The sequence below is a fragment of the Myotis davidii genome, unplaced genomic scaffold (assembly GCF_000327345.1).
Source record: "Myotis davidii unplaced genomic scaffold, ASM32734v1 scaffold169, whole genome shotgun sequence".
Classification (NCBI taxonomy): domain Eukaryota; kingdom Metazoa; phylum Chordata; class Mammalia; order Chiroptera; family Vespertilionidae; genus Myotis; species Myotis davidii.
The window spans coordinates 1,730,347-1,749,701 of record NW_006383005.1 but is presented as its reverse complement, the minus strand read 5'-3'; the positions used below and the strand labels follow the sequence as shown (position 1 = coordinate 1,749,701).

Here is a 19,355-nt window from a genome sequence, read left to right as displayed (position 1 = left end):
CAGGACTGCGGAGCCGGGATTCCTGTTACGCTCTCAGCGCCTCTCACTTGTCAGTCACACTCTTCCCATCAGTCCACACAGCTTGGAAACTAAAAACAGTCTCAACAGTACTCATCAGGCTCTGGAGTCTGTGACCTCTCAGGAATCACATGCAAAATGTGACGGGTGTGCATTTTTTTTTTCCTGGGCAGAGCCTACACATTTTATTAGCATCTCAAAGATCATTGACCAACATTTTAGAGACCTATGCCAGGTCCAGCTGCATCTCGATTCTGCAGCAGCATCTGTAGTTTTAGTTTGCAAAGCATCCTTCTCCCCCTTGTTCTGTCAGAGAACCCCCTCTTTGGGAGGATGATGGGGGAATCTTCCCCTTGAATGCCACACTGCTGCTGTAGAACCTTTCCTTTTCATCTGGTTGCTAAATCCAGAGAAAGTAATCTAGAGTTGTCTGCAGGGTTCCCCCCACCACCCCTTCAGGGAGGAGAGCAGAGAGAGCTGAGATGGGGGTCTGGATCCCTACTTCCCTCTGTTCCTTTCTTCTCTCCTGCTGTCCTTCCGCTATAGGGGCAGAAATTTTAGCTTGGAGAAGGTAGGACATTCCAGGGACAGAAGGCATAAGGTAGGGAACAGCGTGGTTTGGGGGAGGTGGAAACTGGGGCTGCACGGAGGGGATGAGCTCAGTGGCTAATAGGATCGGCCATGGCGAATCCTCCTGCAAGGCACGCACCGCACGAAGGGCCGAAGCGGCTGGGTAGCTTGAGGTCAGGATTACAGAAACCCAGGAGTGAGGGAAGGAAGCTTAAAGGGCCAGGCTGTGCAACCGAGACTGGGAAGACAATGTAGCCCCGCCCCCGATCGAGGGAGGAGAACCGCCCCCGTCCCTCCCAGGGAAACTATGGGGATGCTAGGCCACGACGGCCTCGGAATCCCCGATGACTAGTTTGCTATCCAGCGAAATGAAGATCTGAGGCCTAGATCAGTCCGGAAGGTTGGGGAAGGGACTGAAGAGAGATGACTTCCTCTAGGGTCTGTATGCCCCCTCCCCCCCCCCCCTCTTTCTGGCTCCCACTTGGTAGCACCTTCCTGATCCCCTTATCTCTAAGGCGCTCAGGAAAATGCGCCCCCCTCCCCGCCCCCCAGGAGCCTTCGGGAAATGCTGCTCTGGCCTGAGAGGAACATGAGCCCTGCAGCCCCGGTAAGAAGTCTCTGGCTGGGTGGGTGCCCTTTGCAAATAGGGGATCAGACCAGGAGCCTCTCAGGCCCTGACAGGTCTTGTCCTCTGAATGGCATCTTGGTGTTGCTTGTAGCTGGGGGTTTGTGGCTGAGCTAGTCAAGGAAGTGATCCTGGAAGGGCAGTCTGAGGTGGTAGATACAGAAACAGTCTTCTTTCCCCAGTCGGGTCCCCTTCAGTCCATTGTTGACTATCCTACAGGTGCCTTTCCCATCCACAAATCCTCCCTCCCAACTCCTCATCTTGAAACCCCCAACCTCAAGCTCCAGTCACTATGTCATAACATCCAAGCCCTTGAGCCTATCATCCAATGCCTTCGTGTTATATCCTGGCAGCCCCTGCAGCTTCATCGGCTACCACTCCCCATGCCCTCCACACCCCTGCACTCTACTTGCCAAACGCAGCTAAATGCTGGACACTTTTTTAATCCTCACCCAAGGACATGCTTAGAGAGAGAGAGAGGGAAACATCCATTGGTTGCCTTCACTATGTGTTCTTTCACTATGTGCCCCAACTGGGGATCGAACCCTCAACCCAGGTATGTGCCCCAACGGGAAATCCAACCCGCAACCTTTCCGTGCACAGGAGGAAGCTCATCCAACTGAGCCACTCTGGTGTGCCGCACACTCTTTTAAACTTCCTTGGTTAGTGTGCACATGAGTCTCCTAGGTCTCCTGCTCATCCTTCAAAACCCTTCTCGGCCTCCTCTGGGAATCCCTGCCGAACGCCTTGGGCAAAGCCAGACTCTTCTTGCCCTTGTTAAATCACACCCTGATTGTGTGTTCACTTTGTCTCCCCAGCCAGACTGGAAGCTGGGAAAGAGAAGGGCCGTGTCGGATGCCTCTTTGCGTCCTCCACCAGTGCCCAGTGTAGTGCCAGGTACAAACTGAACATTGAGAAAACATGGTAAAACTAGGAGCCTGGCTTCTCGTTGCAGCTTGACTTTCTTTTCTTCCTAGCAAATGAGTTCAAGATTCTTAGAAAAAGGTATTTCATGATAAATAAGTGAACAAACAGCAAAACAAAATCGCAGGTGCGGCCTCTCACCTGTGCTCCGGGTCAGAGTAGGGCACCACCCAGGGGCGGTGGCGCACTGCTGGGTTCCAGAGCCGCAGACTACAAGTCCCAGGGGGCCATAAATGACCGCACGGCTCTCCACGCCCCTCCCCTCCCCGGGGGTAAGGCGGGGCCGGAGGGCGGGGCTCAGGGGCAGCGAGTCCGGAGCCGGGTGTAGTCTGGAGAGTGATACGCCCCAGCAGCCCTGGGGCGCACACAGCGCAGGCGCAGCGGGTTGGGTGGCAGCAGCATCCAGTAGCGGCTGTTTTGGCAGCAGCATCCTGCAACAGGTGTAGACAGGTGGGTGCATCAGGGGGAGGCTGGAGAGGGAGTTTGCTTGCACCTGGCTCTCTTGTCTTACCTGTGTCAGGGCTTGGAGGTGGGAGGGAGCGGCGGGAGAAGCAGGGACAAGGCCGGGCCCGCCAGCCCAGGTGTGCCAGCCCTTGCTACGCAGCAAGTGGGGGAGGGGCAGAGGCACCTGATCGCAGGTAAGTTGCCCTTAGGAATAGAGTACACCTAGATTCCAATCCAAGTTCCATCACGTACATGAACAAGTCAATGTACTTATCGCTCCGTTTGTGGATCTGCAAAATAGGAGTAAATATCCTCCTCGACTAACAGTTACAGTTGAGACAAGGGAAGGTGGTACATAGTATGTGCAGTGGTTCCCAAACTTTGCTGCACGTTGAATCGGCGAGGGATCTTTAAAGACTATCAGAGCTTGCTTCCCACCCCCAGACCTTCTGAATTAGTTTTTAATTGAGTATGACCTGGGCATCTGGAGTTGTTAAAGCTCCTGCTGGTATAATGGTTAGAAGCTAGGACTGCTGGGTGTGCGTCCTGGCTCCATGGCTTACTAGTCAAGTGGGTCTGCACGAATGAGTGGACCTCTCCAAGCCCCAGTGTCCTGGGTGTAACAAGGTTCGTGGTGAGACTTCAGTAAGGTAATAGACGGAAGCACTGAGACGTGTGCCTGGCATAGGGCTCAGGCAGCCAGCTGCTGTCGAACCGTTATTTTATGCGCTTTATGAACGGCTCAGATGAGGTTCAAGTGTGAGGAGGCTTTTCTTATTACGAAGGTCCCTCGTGTGTTGCTGTGATTCTAATATTCTGTGCTGCCAGCATTTCAGAATCCCAGGGTTTCTAACATTTTATGAGTTACTCACTCCAACCTCTACCTGCCTCACAGTCACACCTCTACGGGTCTAGAAAGAAAGGCCAGGAATAGGGGACCTGGCCAAGGTTATGGAACTGAGATTGGAATCCAGACTCCCCACCCCCACCCCCACCCCAGCACAGCGGTGGCTGCTCCGCTGACCCCACCGGACAGTGCTGCCATTCTCTGCCTGGAGCAGAGTGGGGAGGAGAAAGGCAGGCATGCCTTGTTTGTTTACTTACACTCCTTTAAACCTTCCCCGTTCCCTGGGTGGTTCCCCCAGGGAGGACAGGGCTGGGGGCTTCTCTCCCCACAGCTGCTCTGGAACTGCTGATGAAGCCGGTGTGTCTTGTGGCTCCTCTGACAGGTCCCGCCTGACTCCGTCCTGGGAAGTCCTTTTGGAGAAATGGCCCTGGTGAGGGGTGGCTGGCTGTGGAGACAGAGTGAGTGACCCTGGGCCAAGCCTCGTGCAGGGGAAGGAGTGAGGACAGTGGCTTATTGGGCCTGCCACAGTGAACCCTTCTCCCAAGAAATCAGCCCCTTTAAAGTATATATATATATATGTTTTTTATTGATCACTAGCAGTGGTTCTCAACCTACCTAATGCCGCGACCCTTTAATACAGTTCCTCATGTTGTGGTGACCCCCAACCATAAAATTATTTTCATTGCTACTTCATAACTGTAATGTTGCTACTATTATGAATCATAATGTAAATATCTGATATGCTATATGTGTTTTCCAATGGTCACGACCCACAGGTTGAGAACCGCTGGATTAGAGAGAGAGAGGAAGGGAGAGGAAGAGAGAGAGAAACAGAGACAGACATTGATGTGAAAAACATCGATCAGTTGCCTCCCGTACACATCCCACCCTGGATGAAACCCCGAACCCCAGGAATTGATCTGGTGACCTTTGGGTGCACGGGATGACACTCAACCAACTGAGCCACATGGCGGGAGCAAACCAGGCCCTTTTTATTCTCCCCACCTTTGTCCATGCTTTTCCCTGTGCCTGGAATGTCCTTCCTATTCCTGACTGCCTGGTAAACTTCTACTTATTCTTCAAGACCCAGCTCAGATGTCCCCTTCTGTGAGGAGCCTTCTCTCACTTTTCCTCTAACCCCCACCCCAGTCCATGCTGCAACACCAAACTGGGTTAGAGGCTCGCCTCTCTGATCCCCAGTGCCTCATCCCCACCTATTACAGCATTGATCTCCCTATAACTGTCTTTACCTGTGGGTGTCATCTCCCCCGACCCTCCACCCCATGCGGGCCCCAGACTGTGAGCTCTTCAAGGGCAGAGACTGGCTTCGATCCTCTGTGTGTCCACACCACCCCAGCCCATGGCTGGCCACATAACAAGGCTCAGAACAAAATGAAAAATGCGCCTGTGCTTTGGAACCCATAGGCTCTAAGAAGCTCTCTTGTGTCTTTGCCCTTTCTGTTAAGATTTACAATCACAGAAGGTCTGAAGCTAGGGTTCAGATTCCAGACCCACGCTCTGATCAGAGTCATGATCTTAGCAAGAGCTCTTCTGGGCTAGGAGCCCCCTAATCCCCGCCATGACCTATTCTCAGTTCATTTGGTTCTGGCAGACACTACATGAATGACCATCACACAAGTCAGAGATAAGAGCTAAAACAGAGGCTTAGGGTAGGGAGAAGTCTTTGCCTTTAAAGAGACTTGGGGGATTAGCCTTGAAAGCCCTCAAGGGAGGAATCAGATCACTCATTTGCCATTCAAAATGTTTATGGAGCCCCTACTATGTGTTAGGCCTAATGGGAGGCAATGGGTGAGCAAGACAGAAGAGGACCTGTCGTCATTTCAGGGGATAGACAAGGGTGGTTGCAACTCCGAGGGACTGGGGCCAGGGGACTCAGGGAGCCCTTCCAGGGCTCTGGCCCCCAGCAGGCCCTGCGATCAGCCTGCCCGGTGGGTCTGGAATATCTCACAGGCTCTATCCTTCGCCGCTGGAAACGGAACTGGTTCGCTCTGTGGCTGGATGGGACCCTGGGCTACTACCATGATGAGAATGCGCAGGACGAGGAGGACCGTGTGCTTATCCGCTCCAATGTTCGCAACATAAAGATCGGCCAGGAGTGCCAGGGTGAGAAGCCCTTCCTTTCGGGCACTGTGACTATGAGTACGGCCCCCCATCGTGTCTGTCTGAGGACACATGCATTGCAAGGGGCTGTGCCCCATGGGGACCCCTTATCTGTGTGTCTGTCTCTAGATGTGCAGCCCCCAGAGGGCCGGAGCCGAGATGGGCTGCTGACTGTGAGTCTACGGGAAGGCTCCCGCCTGCACCTGTGTGCGGAGACGCAGGATGACGCCATGTGAGTTGCTCCCAGGAGAGGATGGGACGGTATCCTAGGGAGTGTGATCAGGTGCCTGCTCCTCGTGGGGCCTTCTGGTTCCCTGACGCTAGGAAGAGGGGACAGACAGACCAGTCAGGTTGGTGGGGGCTGGAGGAGTGGACTTGATGGCCCATGGTGATTGGTAAGGTACCCCGTTGGACTGCTGGGGGAGGAGTGTGCACACCTGCCTCAAGTGTGTGGCCCCTGATCATTCAGAGTCAGGTCTTCCGCAGTCTCTGAGGTGAGCCCTCACTTAGGAGTGATACAAAGGAACAGAGCCCTGTGGCATCCTCACAGGACCCTCCTTCTGAGATGAGGTCCTTGTTGGAGACTGATCTAAGAGCGGACCTGACCTGCCTAACAGAGGCCGCCTGCCATATCATGGGGGCCCCCAATGTCAGACTCAGGTCCACACTGTGAGACTGGCTGTATCTTCAGGCACCGGCTGCTCACTCACATTCTTTCCCTTCCTACCCTCTGGCAGAGGGTCAGGTGGCCTTTGCATTGTAGGAGAGTAAATGAGATGGGGTGTGTGGGAGTGGGGGAAGCTGAGCTCTGGGTAGACAAAGCACAGAGCTGCCTTGTCCACCCGACAGGTGCCATGGCAACCAACAAAAGCCCAATTGTCCTGTGTCCGCTGGGCCTTTCCAGGGCTCTGGGGTCAGAGTGTTGGGGAACAGTTTGTAGGTTTTGGATGGGGGAGGTGGGGCGGGCACTGCAGCTAGAGAACCAGCCTAGGCATGTCAGAATCTGAAGGCCCCGAAGAGACCCCCAGGCCCAGTTGTCTGTTGTTTACATGGGGAAACTGGACCTTCTAAAGGGTAAAAACTATGGACTACGAATGAATTACGAGGCTCCAGCTCAACTGAGGGCTCTGTCCATGTGACTGGGGCAGGGGAGGGGGTCACCTTTGTATGCTCAAAGGATCTTACCCTCCCCCCCCCAAAACTGGGGCAAGAGCCTGGGTGAGGGAATTAAATCTAAAATGTAGGGGCTCATCCCCCTTCTTCCAACCCTCCCTCATAGTGTGTGGGGGGGTTTGCTTTGCAGAGCTTGGAAGACGGCGCTGCTGGAGGCGAATTCCACCCCGGTGAGCTCCCATCCCCTCCACCTCTCCTCCCCACCCCTACCTGCCATGGAATCATGGGTGATTCAGACTCGGTCTCCGCCTGCCAGGAGTTCTCAATTCCCATATACAGTCAAACCTGGGTTCTCAAACGACTCCCATCTGGAACAATTTGGTTCATGGGAAAAATGTCTCGGTCCTTGAATAAAACTTCAGTTCTGGACCTGACAACCCTTTCATGCTGCTATATCAGCATGCCAAAAAGCATCTCTCAGGCCACGAGCAAAGGAGAGAACTGGCGTCTACTGCTAAGCCTTGCATTGTTAACATCGCAGGAAATTGTGCTGTGAATATTTTTTTGTGGGGGTTTTTTGTTTGTTTGTTTTTGCTGGCAAAATGGACAACTAGCACAATTTTAAAACATAAAGGGGCCATCAAGAGTGCTAATGTTGCTAGGGGTGTGAAAGAAACAGTGATCACAGGCCACTGAAGAGTTAGAAAAATTGTTGATTTGGATAAACAAAAAGCAGTTAGCCAGTGACAGCATTTTGAGGCAGCAACAGGTGATGAAAAAGGGAAGATCACATGCTGACTTCCTGAGAGGCCCCTGGAAAAGTGCTACCAGTGGTTCACTGAAGGCGAGTAGGGGTTCAATAAATGTAAGAAAAGAAGTGTTTGTTTATAGGTTAAACAGTACATTAGACATGGACTGTATATAAGAAAGGTTAAAACGGGGACTCATGCCCTAGCCGGTTTGGCTCAGTGGATGGAGCGTTGGCCTGCGGACTGAAAGGTCCCCGGTTCGATTCCGGTCAAGGGCATGTGCCTGGGTTGCAGGCACATCCCCAGTGGGGGATGTGCGGGAGGCAGCTGATCGGTGTCTCTCTCTCATCGATGTTTCTAACTCTCTATCTCTCTCCCTTCCTCTCTGTAAAAAATCAATAAAATATATTTAAAAAAAAAAAAAAGAAACAAACAGAATCATCTGGGGGTCTGGAACAAATTAATTCAACTTACATTATTTCTAATGGGAAAAAATGATTTGGTTTTTGAACGAATCGCTTTCTCGAATAGCCTTTCAGAATGAATTAAGTTTGAGAACTGAGGTGCCACTGTGTGTGAGTGAATTGACTTGTGCAGACTCTGATGCCCTGAGTCTCAGGTAGGAAAGGACAGAAGATGGTTCACTGGTGCTCAGAGGAGGGGAGAGAGGCCTCCAAGAAGGGGATGGCATGTGAGCTGGGGGAAAGGAACTGTCTTTTATTGAGCAACTATTATGTGCCAGGTGCGGTACAGATGCAATTCCAGCTATTCCTCATCAGTTCTCTCTGCAGAGGATGACTGAGTTTCATTCATGTACACAGCAAACGTTTACTGACTTTCTACTACATGCCAGGCACCGTGCCAAGGGCGAGGGATCAGAGGTGAGCTCCGGAGATGTGGGCCCAGCCCTCCTGGACTCAGCCTACTGGGAAGCCAGATGTGAAGCAACTAATTATACGGTTGTTTGTTCCATTGCAGTGGTGGTAACTGCTCTGATAGAGACATGCAGTGTACATTCAGTTTGTGGCCACCCTGGAGGCCTGATTCAGATGGGAGTTCAGACAAGGCTTACACTGAGACCTGAAGTATACACAAATAGACTGGGTGAAAGGGGTGGGGTAGGGTGAATGGAACAGCTTTCCAGGAAGAGGGAACTGCATGTGTCAAGGCCCTAGAGCAGCGGTTCTCAACCTGTGGGTCGCGACCCCTTTGGCAGTCGAACGACCCTTTCACAGGGGTCGCCTAAGACCATCCTGCATATCAGATATTTACATTGCGATTCATAACAGTAGCAACATTACAGTTATGAAGTAGCAACGAAAATAATTTTATGGTTGGGTCACGACATGAGGAACTGTATTTAAAGGGCCAGAAGGTTGAGAACCACTGCCCTAGAGGAATTAAGACTTTGGCAAGTTGAAGAACAAAAAGAAGGCTGGGTGGCGGGAGCTCGGGGTGAGCGGGCAGTGGGGAAGGAGGGTGGCAGGGCATGGCGGGCTGTGTTAAGGACGTGTTTCTCCGAAGAGCATCAGGAAGCCATCGAAAGTTTTTAAGCAGAGGGATGGCACGAATAGGTCAGACGAGATGTGTATTTTTAAAAAGATGGTCTGGCTGGAGGGTAGGAGACGGGTAATAGAGGGTAAAAGTGGATCCTGGAGACCAGTTAGAAGGCTGGGACAGTGTCCAGGTGACTGGCTGGAGGACTGGACTAAGGCCTTGCTGGCGGAGACAAGCTGACGAGGATAAGGCATGTTTAAGAGGTAGAGCCAACAGAACTTCATGAGGTGTGGGTTTGAGGAGCTGTCCAAAGCCCCTAGCTCAATAGTGGCCCAACTTGCCTTGACCCCCATCTGCCTGTCTCCAGATTCCATGCCTGCGCCTTCTATCTGTGGTACAGTGGAGTCCTGCTCATCTTGAGAGGCAGTCCCTGGGAAGTAGCAGGGAAAACTGGGGTGCATTTAGAAACCCCTTCAGACCTGATATCGATATAAAAGGTCTTAATAAAACATAACATTAAAAAACAAAGGAACCCCCTCAGGCATCTACCTTCTGAGAGCTGGGCATGCCGATGAGCACCTGACATCGGTTATATCATTTGAACTTCCAACACCGCTGGTAGGGGGTGATGTTTTCAGCCCCGTTTTACAGATAGGGAAGCTGAAGTTCAGAGGGAGTGATGTGTCCAAAGTCTCATAATTTTAAGTCAGTGAAAAAGCCTGTATTGGAATCTAGGTCAGTGTGAGATTTTGAGGGAAATTGCATGAGCAGAGGCAGGGAGGTGACATGTGCATTTGTGTGTATGTGTGCATGTGTTTTCAGGACCAGGAGTCTGGCCTGGCTGGAGGGTAATGTGCGGAGGGAAAGATGACCTCTGAGGAGCTATGTCACTAAGGGCCTTGAAGTCCAGTTAAAGGAACTGAACTTTACCCCAGGGTTGTGGGGAGCAGTAAAGGTCACTAAGCAGGAAGGGATATGGTCAAACTTTGGGGAGCAGACTCACGCTTCTGGGTGAAGGCTGGATTAGAGGAAGCTAGGAGTGAGGAGGCTGGGCAGTGGTCAGGAAGATGGAGGTGGAGGGACCCCAGTTGGGCTAAACTGGCTCTGAGCTCCAAATCCCCCTTATACAGGGCAAATCAGTCCCTCCTGAGAGACGGAAGGAAGGAGGTGAGAGCTGACCGTTCTGCACTCTGTGACTCTATGAAGCTGCCTTGACCCTTCTCTTCCTGCCCCGCTTCCTGCTGCTCTGCTTACCACACCTCTCTGCTCTGACCCTCTACCCCACCCCCCACTGCTCTACACACACACATCCCTCCGGTCCCAGAGCTTCTCAAGGGGTGTGTGTTTGTGTCTCTGTGTCTTTGTACCAGTGTCTGCCTGTCTGAGTGTTCATGCCTGTGTGTGGGGGCTTCTCTGTCTTGTACCTATGCAGGAGTGACCTGCACTTTCTCTCTTCACATGTTGCAGGTTTATACCCTCCTCTGGGTGGAGGTTCTAGGGAACACAGGGCCAGGGGCAAGGCTGGGGGGGTCAGTGAAGGGGGCAGGTGGCTGGAAGGGCAGGTCATAGCTGTTTTGTCCTCCCTGGAGACGGGAGCCTCAGCAGCCCGAAACACGTGAAGATGGGCTAATTCTGGAGAGATGCTACTGATCCTTCTTCCCTGAGTAACTTTGGCAAAATCACCCCCTTCCGTGTCTCCCCCGTTTACCATGGGTGAGGAGGAAGAAGACACCCCGAGCCCCTGCCCAGCTGGCAGAGGGCTCTGGTAGGGCCTATTCAGAACTCTGAGTCTCTCCAGATGTAGAGCCTCTGATAACTCCTTCCTCCCCCTTCTTGGGTTTCTGTGGCCTGAGCAGGCCCCAGCTGGAGCCACCGTCCCTCCCAGAAGCCGCCGGGTTTGCCCCAAGGTCAGGTGTGTGACCAGCTCGTGGAGCCCCTGTAATGTTGAGAGGCGAATCTGGGTAAGTGCTGACTTAGCCCTTCCTGCCTCCACCCTGGCCACCAGGATGTGCCTCCCAGACTGGGCCTGGTCACATCCCTTCCCGGCTCACAAACATTCCTTGGCTCCCGTCATCCATCGGACACCAACCACAACCCTGCTTTCAAGGCCTCGGGATCTGGCCTGAGCCAGTCTTGCCTACACAGGCCCCTCATCTCCTGTGCTCCAACTGCTTTGCTGTACCCTCTGTCCTGGCTGCTCTAGACCTTTCTTTCTTCCCAGCTTTTGCACATGCTGTTCTCTCTGCTGTGAAAACCCTTCGTTTCCATATTCACTTGACAAACTGATGTTTATCCTCTAAGACCCACTCCAAAGGCTGCCACCTCCTCAGGGAGGACTCCCAGACCTCCAGGCATCGTCACTCCATCCCACATCCCACCTCACTGATGCTCAGCACTGTCTTCATTCTGCCTGGTTTCCATCCTGTTTATTTCTCTTTGTTCTCTCATGAGACCTGGAACGTCCTCCAAGGCAAGGACCTGGTCTGATTAGCTCTGCCCTATGGAGCCTGGCACAGTGCTGGGTATACAGCAGGTCAAGGACTACTCAGTGATGGAGAGACAGTCTATTCTGACCCTCCTTATTCCTGGTGCACAAGGTCAGGCACAAGTAGGCCCAAGGCAATGTTTACTGAATGAACAAACAAGTGAATGGACAAAGGGAGGGAGGAAGAAGTGAAAAGCCTATTATGGGATATTATCATTTATTTCCTGTCTCCTTGCACACCCCCTGTGTTCCTGGAATACAGGATTTAGGGATGAATCCTCTCTCTCCCCAGTGCTCAGCCAGGCACAGGAGGGGCCTGCCGTAGAGTACCTGTGGTCTTATAGTCAACTGTGAGCTCCTTTTCTAGCGCAGCGGTGATCAGTGTCGTTGTGCATTAGAATCGCTTAAGGACTTAAAAACCACCACCCAGAAATGTTCAGATCTTACCTCCGGATGCTCTAATACCACAGGTTTGGCTTCTGGAAATCTGGTTTAAAAATTTCTCTTGGTGATTCTAATGTACAAGAACCACTGAGCCCAGAAGTCCTAGGACCAGCCAGTTGCTTAGACGTGGCTCTGCTGGATTCTCACTGTGGCTCAGGAGTGGGCAGTGTCGGACTGTCCCTGTTTACAGATGAGAAAATTGAAGCTCTGAGAGGTCATAACTTGACCAGGGTCACTTAATTCATCAGTAGTAGGGCTGGGACTTCCAGTCCAGTATCCTGAGGATCCGCCATTCCCAAACTATGATTCAAGTTTGTTTACAGTGGGGATTCCAAAAAATAGGATATAAGAGATTGTAAACCACCTTGGTCAGTGTTGCTCATTGGTGGAGTGTCAGTCCATGGACCAAAGGGTCTTGAGATCCATTCCCGGTCAAGGGCAAGTACATGGCTGCAGGTTTGTTCTGGCCCCGGCCAGGGGCGTGCAGGAGGCAACCGATTGATGTCTCACATTGATATTTCTCTCTCTCTCTTTCCCCATCCCTCCCATCCACTCTCTCTAAAGAAAAAAAAAATTAGATAAATAGAAAAAATATCCTCGGATGAGGATTTTAAAAAAAGGCTGTGAATCTTTAAAATATTACAATAAGTACACAACAGTTTTTCTGAGGGAAGGGATCTATCTGCATATAACCTGAATCACATGACCCTGCCCCACTCATAAAAGGGTCTAGGCCTGCAGAGAGGGAGAGGACCAGGAATCAAGTTCTTTGGTTCTTCTGTCCATGAGGTCTCGGGGGATCCCCTGCTCCGTTGCCAGGTGACCCACATGACTTTACCTCTGAGCCTCCCAGGCCTGGAGGATAGAAACAGGAGGCCCACAGGGACACAACGTGGTGTTTTCCATTCTCTCCAGGGCCTGACAGGGCCACTGGCTTCCTGTGCAGCTGCAGAGGTGTACACTCTGGACCTCAACTTCCCTACCGATAAAATTCAGGATCTGCGTGCTTAGATCTCTCTAGTTCCTGCTTGGAGCTCAAATCCTGGCCACCCCCACCAGAAATCCCTATTGGATCACCCTTGGGGAAGGAGCACAGTGAGGGAAGTCACTTGTGACTGAGCTTTGTTTGTCTGAGTCTCCTGCATTGCCCTTGGTCTGGTCATTGTCCCTAACTTGAAACTGGACTGAGTTGGATGACCTTAGTTCCAGTCTGACCCTGTATTTGATTCACTTGAGATATATTCAGTATATTAGGCACCTGCCATGTTCCAATCAGGCCTGGTTAGACCCAGGTGCTGCCTTTGGTGGTGATGAGAGGGTGCCTACAAGTCTGATGAGAGAGATTCACACTCACAGGGACACAAACAATGACACTACCAAGTGACTGGTGCTTTGCTGTGATGAGGAAACTCTAGGCCAATGAGTGCCCAGATGGGAGCCCACCAGAACCTGAGGTTCGGGGAGAGTAATACTGGAGTTGACTCTAAAAGACAAGGTAGGTAGTTGAATAAAAAAAGGTGAGGAAGGCAAGCTCCCCATCATTGGGAAATGGCATGGAGATTTGAGAACTCCCCTTGACAGCTGAGCTTGTGTTTTTTAACCTCCTTGAAGTCTATATTTTATTTTTTGTTAATCCTCACCCAAGGATTTTTTTTTCTTCATTCATTGATATTTATAGAGTGGAAGGGAGGAGGGAGGAACAAAGAGAAAAAGAAGAAGATAAAAAATTCATGTGAGAGAGACACATCAATTGGTTGCCTTCTGCACCTACCCTGACCCAGTCGGGGATGGAACCTGCAACCTAGGTATGTGCCCTTGACCATGAATCAAACCCAAGACCCTTTGATGCATGGGCCAACATTCTAACCACTGAGAAACACTGGCGAGGGCTACAACTAAACTTCTTGAAAGAGATGTCATGATATGTTGGTTCCATCCCTCACCTCTCAGTCATTCTTTAATTCCCTATAGTCTGGCTTCTTTTCCCAATCACGCCTCTAAAAGGTATTTTATCAAGGTCACCCACGGCTTCCAAGTTGCCAAAACTAATGGCTTATTCTCTTGGCACCAGCCAAAAAGATGGACAGAAGAGCATATTTAGAAGATAAAGTCATGTGACCTGATGGCTGATATGATGTGGAAGATGAGTGTGTGAAGACAAGGGTGCCAACATGATGTCTTGGTTTGAGTGCATAGTGGTGGCATTTCGAGATAAGAATTTACAGAAGAGCAGGTTGGGGGGGATGAAAGGAAGATGAAATCACTTTGAGATGGGGTGGAGTTTAAGACTCTTGGACTTCAAAGGGGAGTTGGACCATTCAAGTGTGAAGCCTAGTTAGAAAGAGATATAGGGTGGAAGGGTGGCCAAGGAAGAGCCAGGAGAGAAGGGGATTCTTCTCCCTCTCCAGGTCTGCTCTCTGTAGGTAAAATGAGGGGCTTGGACTAGGAGCTACTATTTAATTCAGCATATATTTATTCTTAGCATACACTAGACCAGTGGTTCTCAACCTTCTGGCCCTTTAAATACAGTTCATGTTGTGACCCAACCATAAAATTATTTTCGTTGCTACTTTATAACTGTAATGTTGCTACTATTATGAATAGTAATGTAAATATCTGATATGCAGGATGGTCTTAGGCGACCCCTGTGAAAGGGTCGTTTGACCACCAAAGGGGTCGCGACCCACAGGTTGAGAACCACTGCACTAGACCCTGCTGGTGACACACATCAGAGTCCTTGCCTACGGGTAGCTTACATTTGGAGTGCAAGCAGGAAAGGCCAAGAGGAAGGCTAGGAATAAGAGGTACAAGCATAGCTCACAGAGAACTCAGAAAGAAAGGATTCCTTCTGAGCCTAGAAGGGCTTCCTGGAGTGGGTGACTTTTGAGTTAGGCTTGGAGGGGTTGGTAAAAATCTAATGGGGAACGAAGGGGGCAGGGAGTGCATTCCTCCCTCCCCCGGAGAACATTGGCCATTTTCTGAGCCTCCATCCCTAGCTCTGTGGTAATGTGGAGATAATGACTCTGGTAAGGAACAGAGGAGGTAACTGTGAACACCTCCCTCAGGCCTAGTACATGGTGGATGCTCAATAATACTTTAATTACTTCCTTTCCCTGCAGGTTCAATTTTTTTTTTTTGGATCAATTCCATTCCTTCCTCCTCAACCCTCTTTTATTTCCTGGTCCGGGGGCTTGGCCAGGACTCCCTCTCCATGACTAGGAGAGTAGAGAAATTCATCGGGTTTCTCTAAAGCAGTGGTTCTCAACCTTGGCTGCACATTAGAATCACCTGGGAATCTTTTTAAAATCCTGATTTCTGGGCCTCATCCTCCGGAAATTCTGTTTCTTCGTTACTAATGTGACCCCACCCCATAACAAAGAAACAGAATTTCCGGAGGATGAGGCCCAGAAATCAGGATTTTAAAAAGATTCCCAGGTGATTCTAATGTGCAGCCAAGGTTGAGAACCACTGCTCTAAATGGAATCTTTGGAGAGCTGCTAGCAAATATCAGACTATCTATGAAGGAAGTTGGAAGCCATGGAGAATTATTTTGAACATGCTTCTTAAATATGTTTTAATTGATTTTTTTTTTTTAAGGGAGAGGGGGAGAGAGAGACATCAATAAGAGAGAACTATCATTCGGCTACCTCCTGCACACCCCCCACTGGGGATCAAGCCCGCAATCTGGGCACGTGCCCTGACCAGGAATCACACTGGTGACCTCTTGGTGCATGGGATGACCCTCAATCCACTAGGCCACACCAGCCGGGCACCATGGAGCATTTTTGATTTGGGGAAGTGCTAGGTGGGAGGCCAGGGCAGAAAATGGCCTCACAAGGACCTGGATATAGAGGCTGAGCTTTAGAATACAAGGACCCTGGCCTGGTGGAGAGGCAGGGCTTTTCTCCATGAGTTTGCTGGTCCCTGGGGACCCATTCCTAAACTTGGGGAGGCAGCTCCATGGGTCCAGAGGGGCTTGAGCTGGGTGTAGTGGGTACGGGACCAAACCCGGGCCAGGGAATTCCCAGGCAGCTAACCTGGCAAGGTTCCCCAGGTGCGTATCTACAGTCCGTACCAAGACTACTATGAGGTGTTGTCCCCCAACGCGCACGAGACCACATATGTCCGAAGCTACTACGGACCGCCCTACGGACAGCCCTACCCAGGTAAGTTTCTGGCCCGCCCAGCTTCCTGCTTCCATCCAGGGCCAGGCCCGGGTCAGGCCCCACCCTTTTAGTGACCAAGGACTTTCTCAGGCAGAACCCTCCACAGGGCCCTCCCCATCCCAAAACGCGGTAAAGAGCACTTGGGTTGGAGCCCCTTCCCATCCCAGGGCGGACTCACGTCTCCAGGCCGCCTTCTTCTCAGGCCGCCCAATACCCGTTCGTGCGCTGGTAATGACCCCTGGTGGCTAATGCGGGAATGGCGCCCTCCCTCCCCCATGTGGTCTGGAGGTTCTTGGAGATCCCGGGGTTTCCTTGCCTTTCCATCCTAGCCCATATCCAGAGCAGACCCAGGGCCTGGAAGCCGTGGGGCGGGCAGCACTTCTTTCCCACGTTAAGGCCTCAGTTTCTCCGACTCGGGAACAGAGCAGTGGGCTCAGCGCTTTATTTGGGGTCGGGCTGAAGTCAAGCGGGAGGAGCGGAGTGACGTTCGCTCTGTTCCCTCGTCTCTCCGCAGGCCCCGGAGGCGTAACGCACGTGGTAGTGCGGGATGATCCCTGCTACAGCTCGGGAGCCCCGCTGGCCATGGGCATGCTCGCGGGGGCGGCCACCGGTGCGGCGCTGGGCTCGCTCATGTGGTCGCCCTGTTGGTTCTGAGCCCTGAGACTCAGCGCGTGGACCCTGCGCATAGTTTACTCCTTGCCCCACCCCTCCACCCAAGCCCTGCCCAACTTTGGCCTCTTCCTATTAGCCATGCGAAGCTTGGATCTCCCCCTCCTACTCCCCACCCTCATCCCCAACAAGGGAAGAAGCTACCATCCGAGGCACAAACGTTAACTAAAAACCCTTGTCTCTACTGACAGACACTCCAGAAATCCATTATAGACACACGGATATATTTGCCCCAAACACAACAGGGCACAACAACTCCTGTGGCTTCAAGTTTCCCAGGTGCTGGAGACACAGAAGTCAGGTTCTTCCTGGGGTGGCTCCAGGCCTGGTGGGGGAAAACACACACTTGACCATGCAGAGTTATCAGTCCTTTGACAGTAAGAGGGCAGAGAGGAATGCAGGCTAGAAGTAAGGTTGTTGGCCGGAGTGCAGAGCCATGACCATCATGGCATGTCAAAGAAATTAAAGGGGCTGGGGGAGGGAGGCAGGGGTCAGATCATTATACCCCTCTAGGTTAAGAAGGTTGCTGAGTAAGGGGGAAATATGAGGTTTCTTTAGAGGAAGTTTCATAATAAATGAATATATTGCCTGTTGTTTTTTTTTTAACACATACCCAAACCCCAAACACTGTACATTTAGCCCCATCCTTCCCACTACCAGCTTACTGGGTTCCCTGTTCCCTCAGTGTCCAGAAAACACCTGTTTGGACCTCCAGCCCTAGGATCCCCCATCAGGAAATGCATTTCTGCTCCCCAGAGGCTTGGCCCTGTGCCCTCAGCTGTGGCTGTCACCCTCTTAGGTTTTGTCTCCTTCACTCTGGGAAAGACGGCAGTGTTCACTTCTGGGGCAGAATCTACCTTTGTCTCAGCTCAGAAGGCCCCCCACATGTGCCTCCCTGCTGGTTGTCCAGTAGTCTCCCCATTTGGTCTCCTTCCAGTCTCCTGTCCCAAACACCACAGAAACGCTAATGTTCCTGCCCAGTAGCCGGAGTAGCCTGCAAAAGTTCCCCTGTAGATAGGGCTCCAGTGCCCTGCTGCAGAGACTAATAAAGATGTGTTGGCTCTAGCCCTGGCTCTGGCTCTGTTTGTTCTCCCTGGGCCCTGTCCCCCTAGGGACCCTAGGGCCTAGGTCATCTCCATGACTCAGCACCTACGAGCGTTTTCTCTGGTGTAGTGAGAAGTGTGGGTTCTGAGGTCAGGTAGAACTCGTGAGAGCATGTTAGCTGAGCAGTTTGGGGCAAATAACCTTTCTGATTCTTGCTTTCCCTCCCCTGCCCATAAGGTAGCAAGCTGAAGTTGGCTATCCCTGAGGGCTCAAGAGAGAGGCTATTATCAGGGTGTCTGTCATCTGAGCTAATGGGTGAGCCTGCTTTGAGAGTTCTGTAGTGTTGGGGTCTTTCCCAATACGTTCTCATCCTTCTACAGTGATTGGTCCCAGAGACCAGGTTGTCAGGGAAGGAAATACAACCATCTTACATCAGGCCTTTTGAGGCTGCAGGTGAACTGGGAAAGATGATCTAAAACAACAGGGCTCTGAGAAGGAAAGGAAAGTTAGGGCACTGCTTCCAGAAGTAGGATAAACAGATGTGAGATGGGTGGCAAAAACCTCAGGTGTCCACTTCAGCCATATTCCCAAATACATCAACTGAGAGGAGGGAGACGTCAACATCGATTCAATGAGGTAAGAGTGGAACACGGTGCCTCTGAGGAGGAGGTATCCAACTCTAAGGGAACTGGGGAAAGCTTTGGGAGAGGAAGTACAAATTCTGGGTGAACCTTGCAGGATGAGTAAGAGGTTGCCAAGTACAGAAGGGAGAGCTTTCCACACAGAAAGAACAGATGGAAGAAATGGCATGAACAAAGGCCTTGGAACACATTGGCCTTAAGAGCACTATGAAGTTCAGAAGACAGTCTGATGTCACAGCAAGTTGTATGGTGACGGGGTGGTGAATGTGGCCAGGTTATAAAGAACCTCCCACAACTGGGTTTAAGGGCTCTTTTCTTTGTGCCTCTACAGCTTCAGGGTTACCATTTGCCATCATCCTGATAACACTATGGTTCTTAACGCTCACCCCACTGTACAGGGCAAGAGGGATGCAAATGGATGCTCCAAATGCAGTTCGCTTCAAAATCTCTCCACTAACAGTATTGCAGCATGAATTTTTATCTTCCAGCTGTCCAACAATTATAAAATTACTAGAGGCCCAGTGCACAAAAATTCATGCACAGGTGGGGTCCCTCTGCCTGGCCGGCGATCGGGGCCATCTCGCCCAGTCCTGCTCAGGGCGATCAGGGTGGCTGGCTGGGAGGAGGAACCATGGGAGGTTGGCTGTGGGAGTGCACTGACCACCAGGGGGCAGCCTCTGCATTGAGTGTCTGTCCCCTGGTGGTCAGTGTGCATCATAGCTACCAGCCGGCCAGCCTTAACGGTCGCTTAGGTTTTTATATATATAAACTAGAGGCCTGGTGCACAAACATTTGTGCACTGGGAGGGGGGGGGTCCCTCAGCCAGGCCTGCACCTCTCTCAGTCCAGGACCCCTCGGGGATGTCCACCTGCTGGCTTAGGCCCGCTCCCCAGGGAATTGGGCCTAAGCTGGCAGTCAGACATCCTTCTGGCAGCCTGGGAGCCCTTGGGGGATGTCCAACTGACAGCTTAGGCCAGTGGGCCTAAGCCGCAGTAGGA

The 19,355-nt window shown here is 51.7% G+C and overlaps 2 protein-coding genes across 4 annotated transcripts in view; one reads left to right on the top strand and one right to left on the bottom strand.

Moving 5' to 3' along the window:
- The first annotated feature begins 1,116 nt into the window (after positions 1 to 1,116).
- On the top strand, positions 1,117 to 17,737 carry PLEKHB1 (pleckstrin homology domain containing B1). 3 transcript variants are annotated; one of them, XM_015557489.1, is made up of 8 exons: positions 1,117 to 1,195; positions 3,811 to 3,886; positions 5,400 to 5,552; positions 5,679 to 5,781; positions 6,853 to 6,892; positions 10,765 to 10,869; positions 15,892 to 16,003; positions 16,518 to 17,737. In XM_015557489.1, the coding sequence occupies exons 1-8, from the start codon at positions 1,154 to 1,156 to the stop codon at positions 16,655 to 16,657; spliced, it is 771 nt and encodes a 256-aa protein (XP_015412975.1). In that variant the 5' UTR covers positions 1,117 to 1,153; the 3' UTR covers positions 16,658 to 17,737. The 3 variants fall into 3 exon arrangements, with proteins under 3 accessions (XP_015412975.1, XP_015412976.1, XP_006778005.1); XM_006777942.2 differs by lacking the exon at positions 1,117 to 1,195 and adding an exon at positions 2,467 to 2,587; XM_015557490.1 differs by lacking the exon at positions 10,765 to 10,869.
- The window catches only part of RAB6A (RAB6A, member RAS oncogene family), a 60,508-nt gene continuing 57,208 nt past the window's right edge, over positions 16,056 to 19,355 (bottom strand). The window contains exon 8 of the mRNA XM_015557492.1: positions 16,056 to 16,084. Within this exon, the coding sequence (XP_015412978.1) occupies positions 16,071 to 16,084 (14 nt within the window). The 3' untranslated portion in view covers positions 16,056 to 16,070. The remainder of the gene's footprint in view (positions 16,085 to 19,355) is intronic.

Excerpts from the sequence above, each read along its gene's own strand:
- PLEKHB1 (XM_015557489.1), top strand. The coding sequence starts at position 1,154 with ATGCTGCTCTGGCCTGAGAGGAACATGAGCCCTGCAGCCCCG. Across the intron at positions 3,887-5,399 it reads TGGCTGGCTGTGGAGACAGA|GCTCTATCCTTCGCCGCTGG; the intron begins GTGAGTGACCCT and ends AATATCTCACAG. Across the intron at positions 16,004-16,517 it reads CTACGGACAGCCCTACCCAG|GCCCCGGAGGCGTAACGCAC; the intron begins GTAAGTTTCTGG and ends GTCTCTCCGCAG.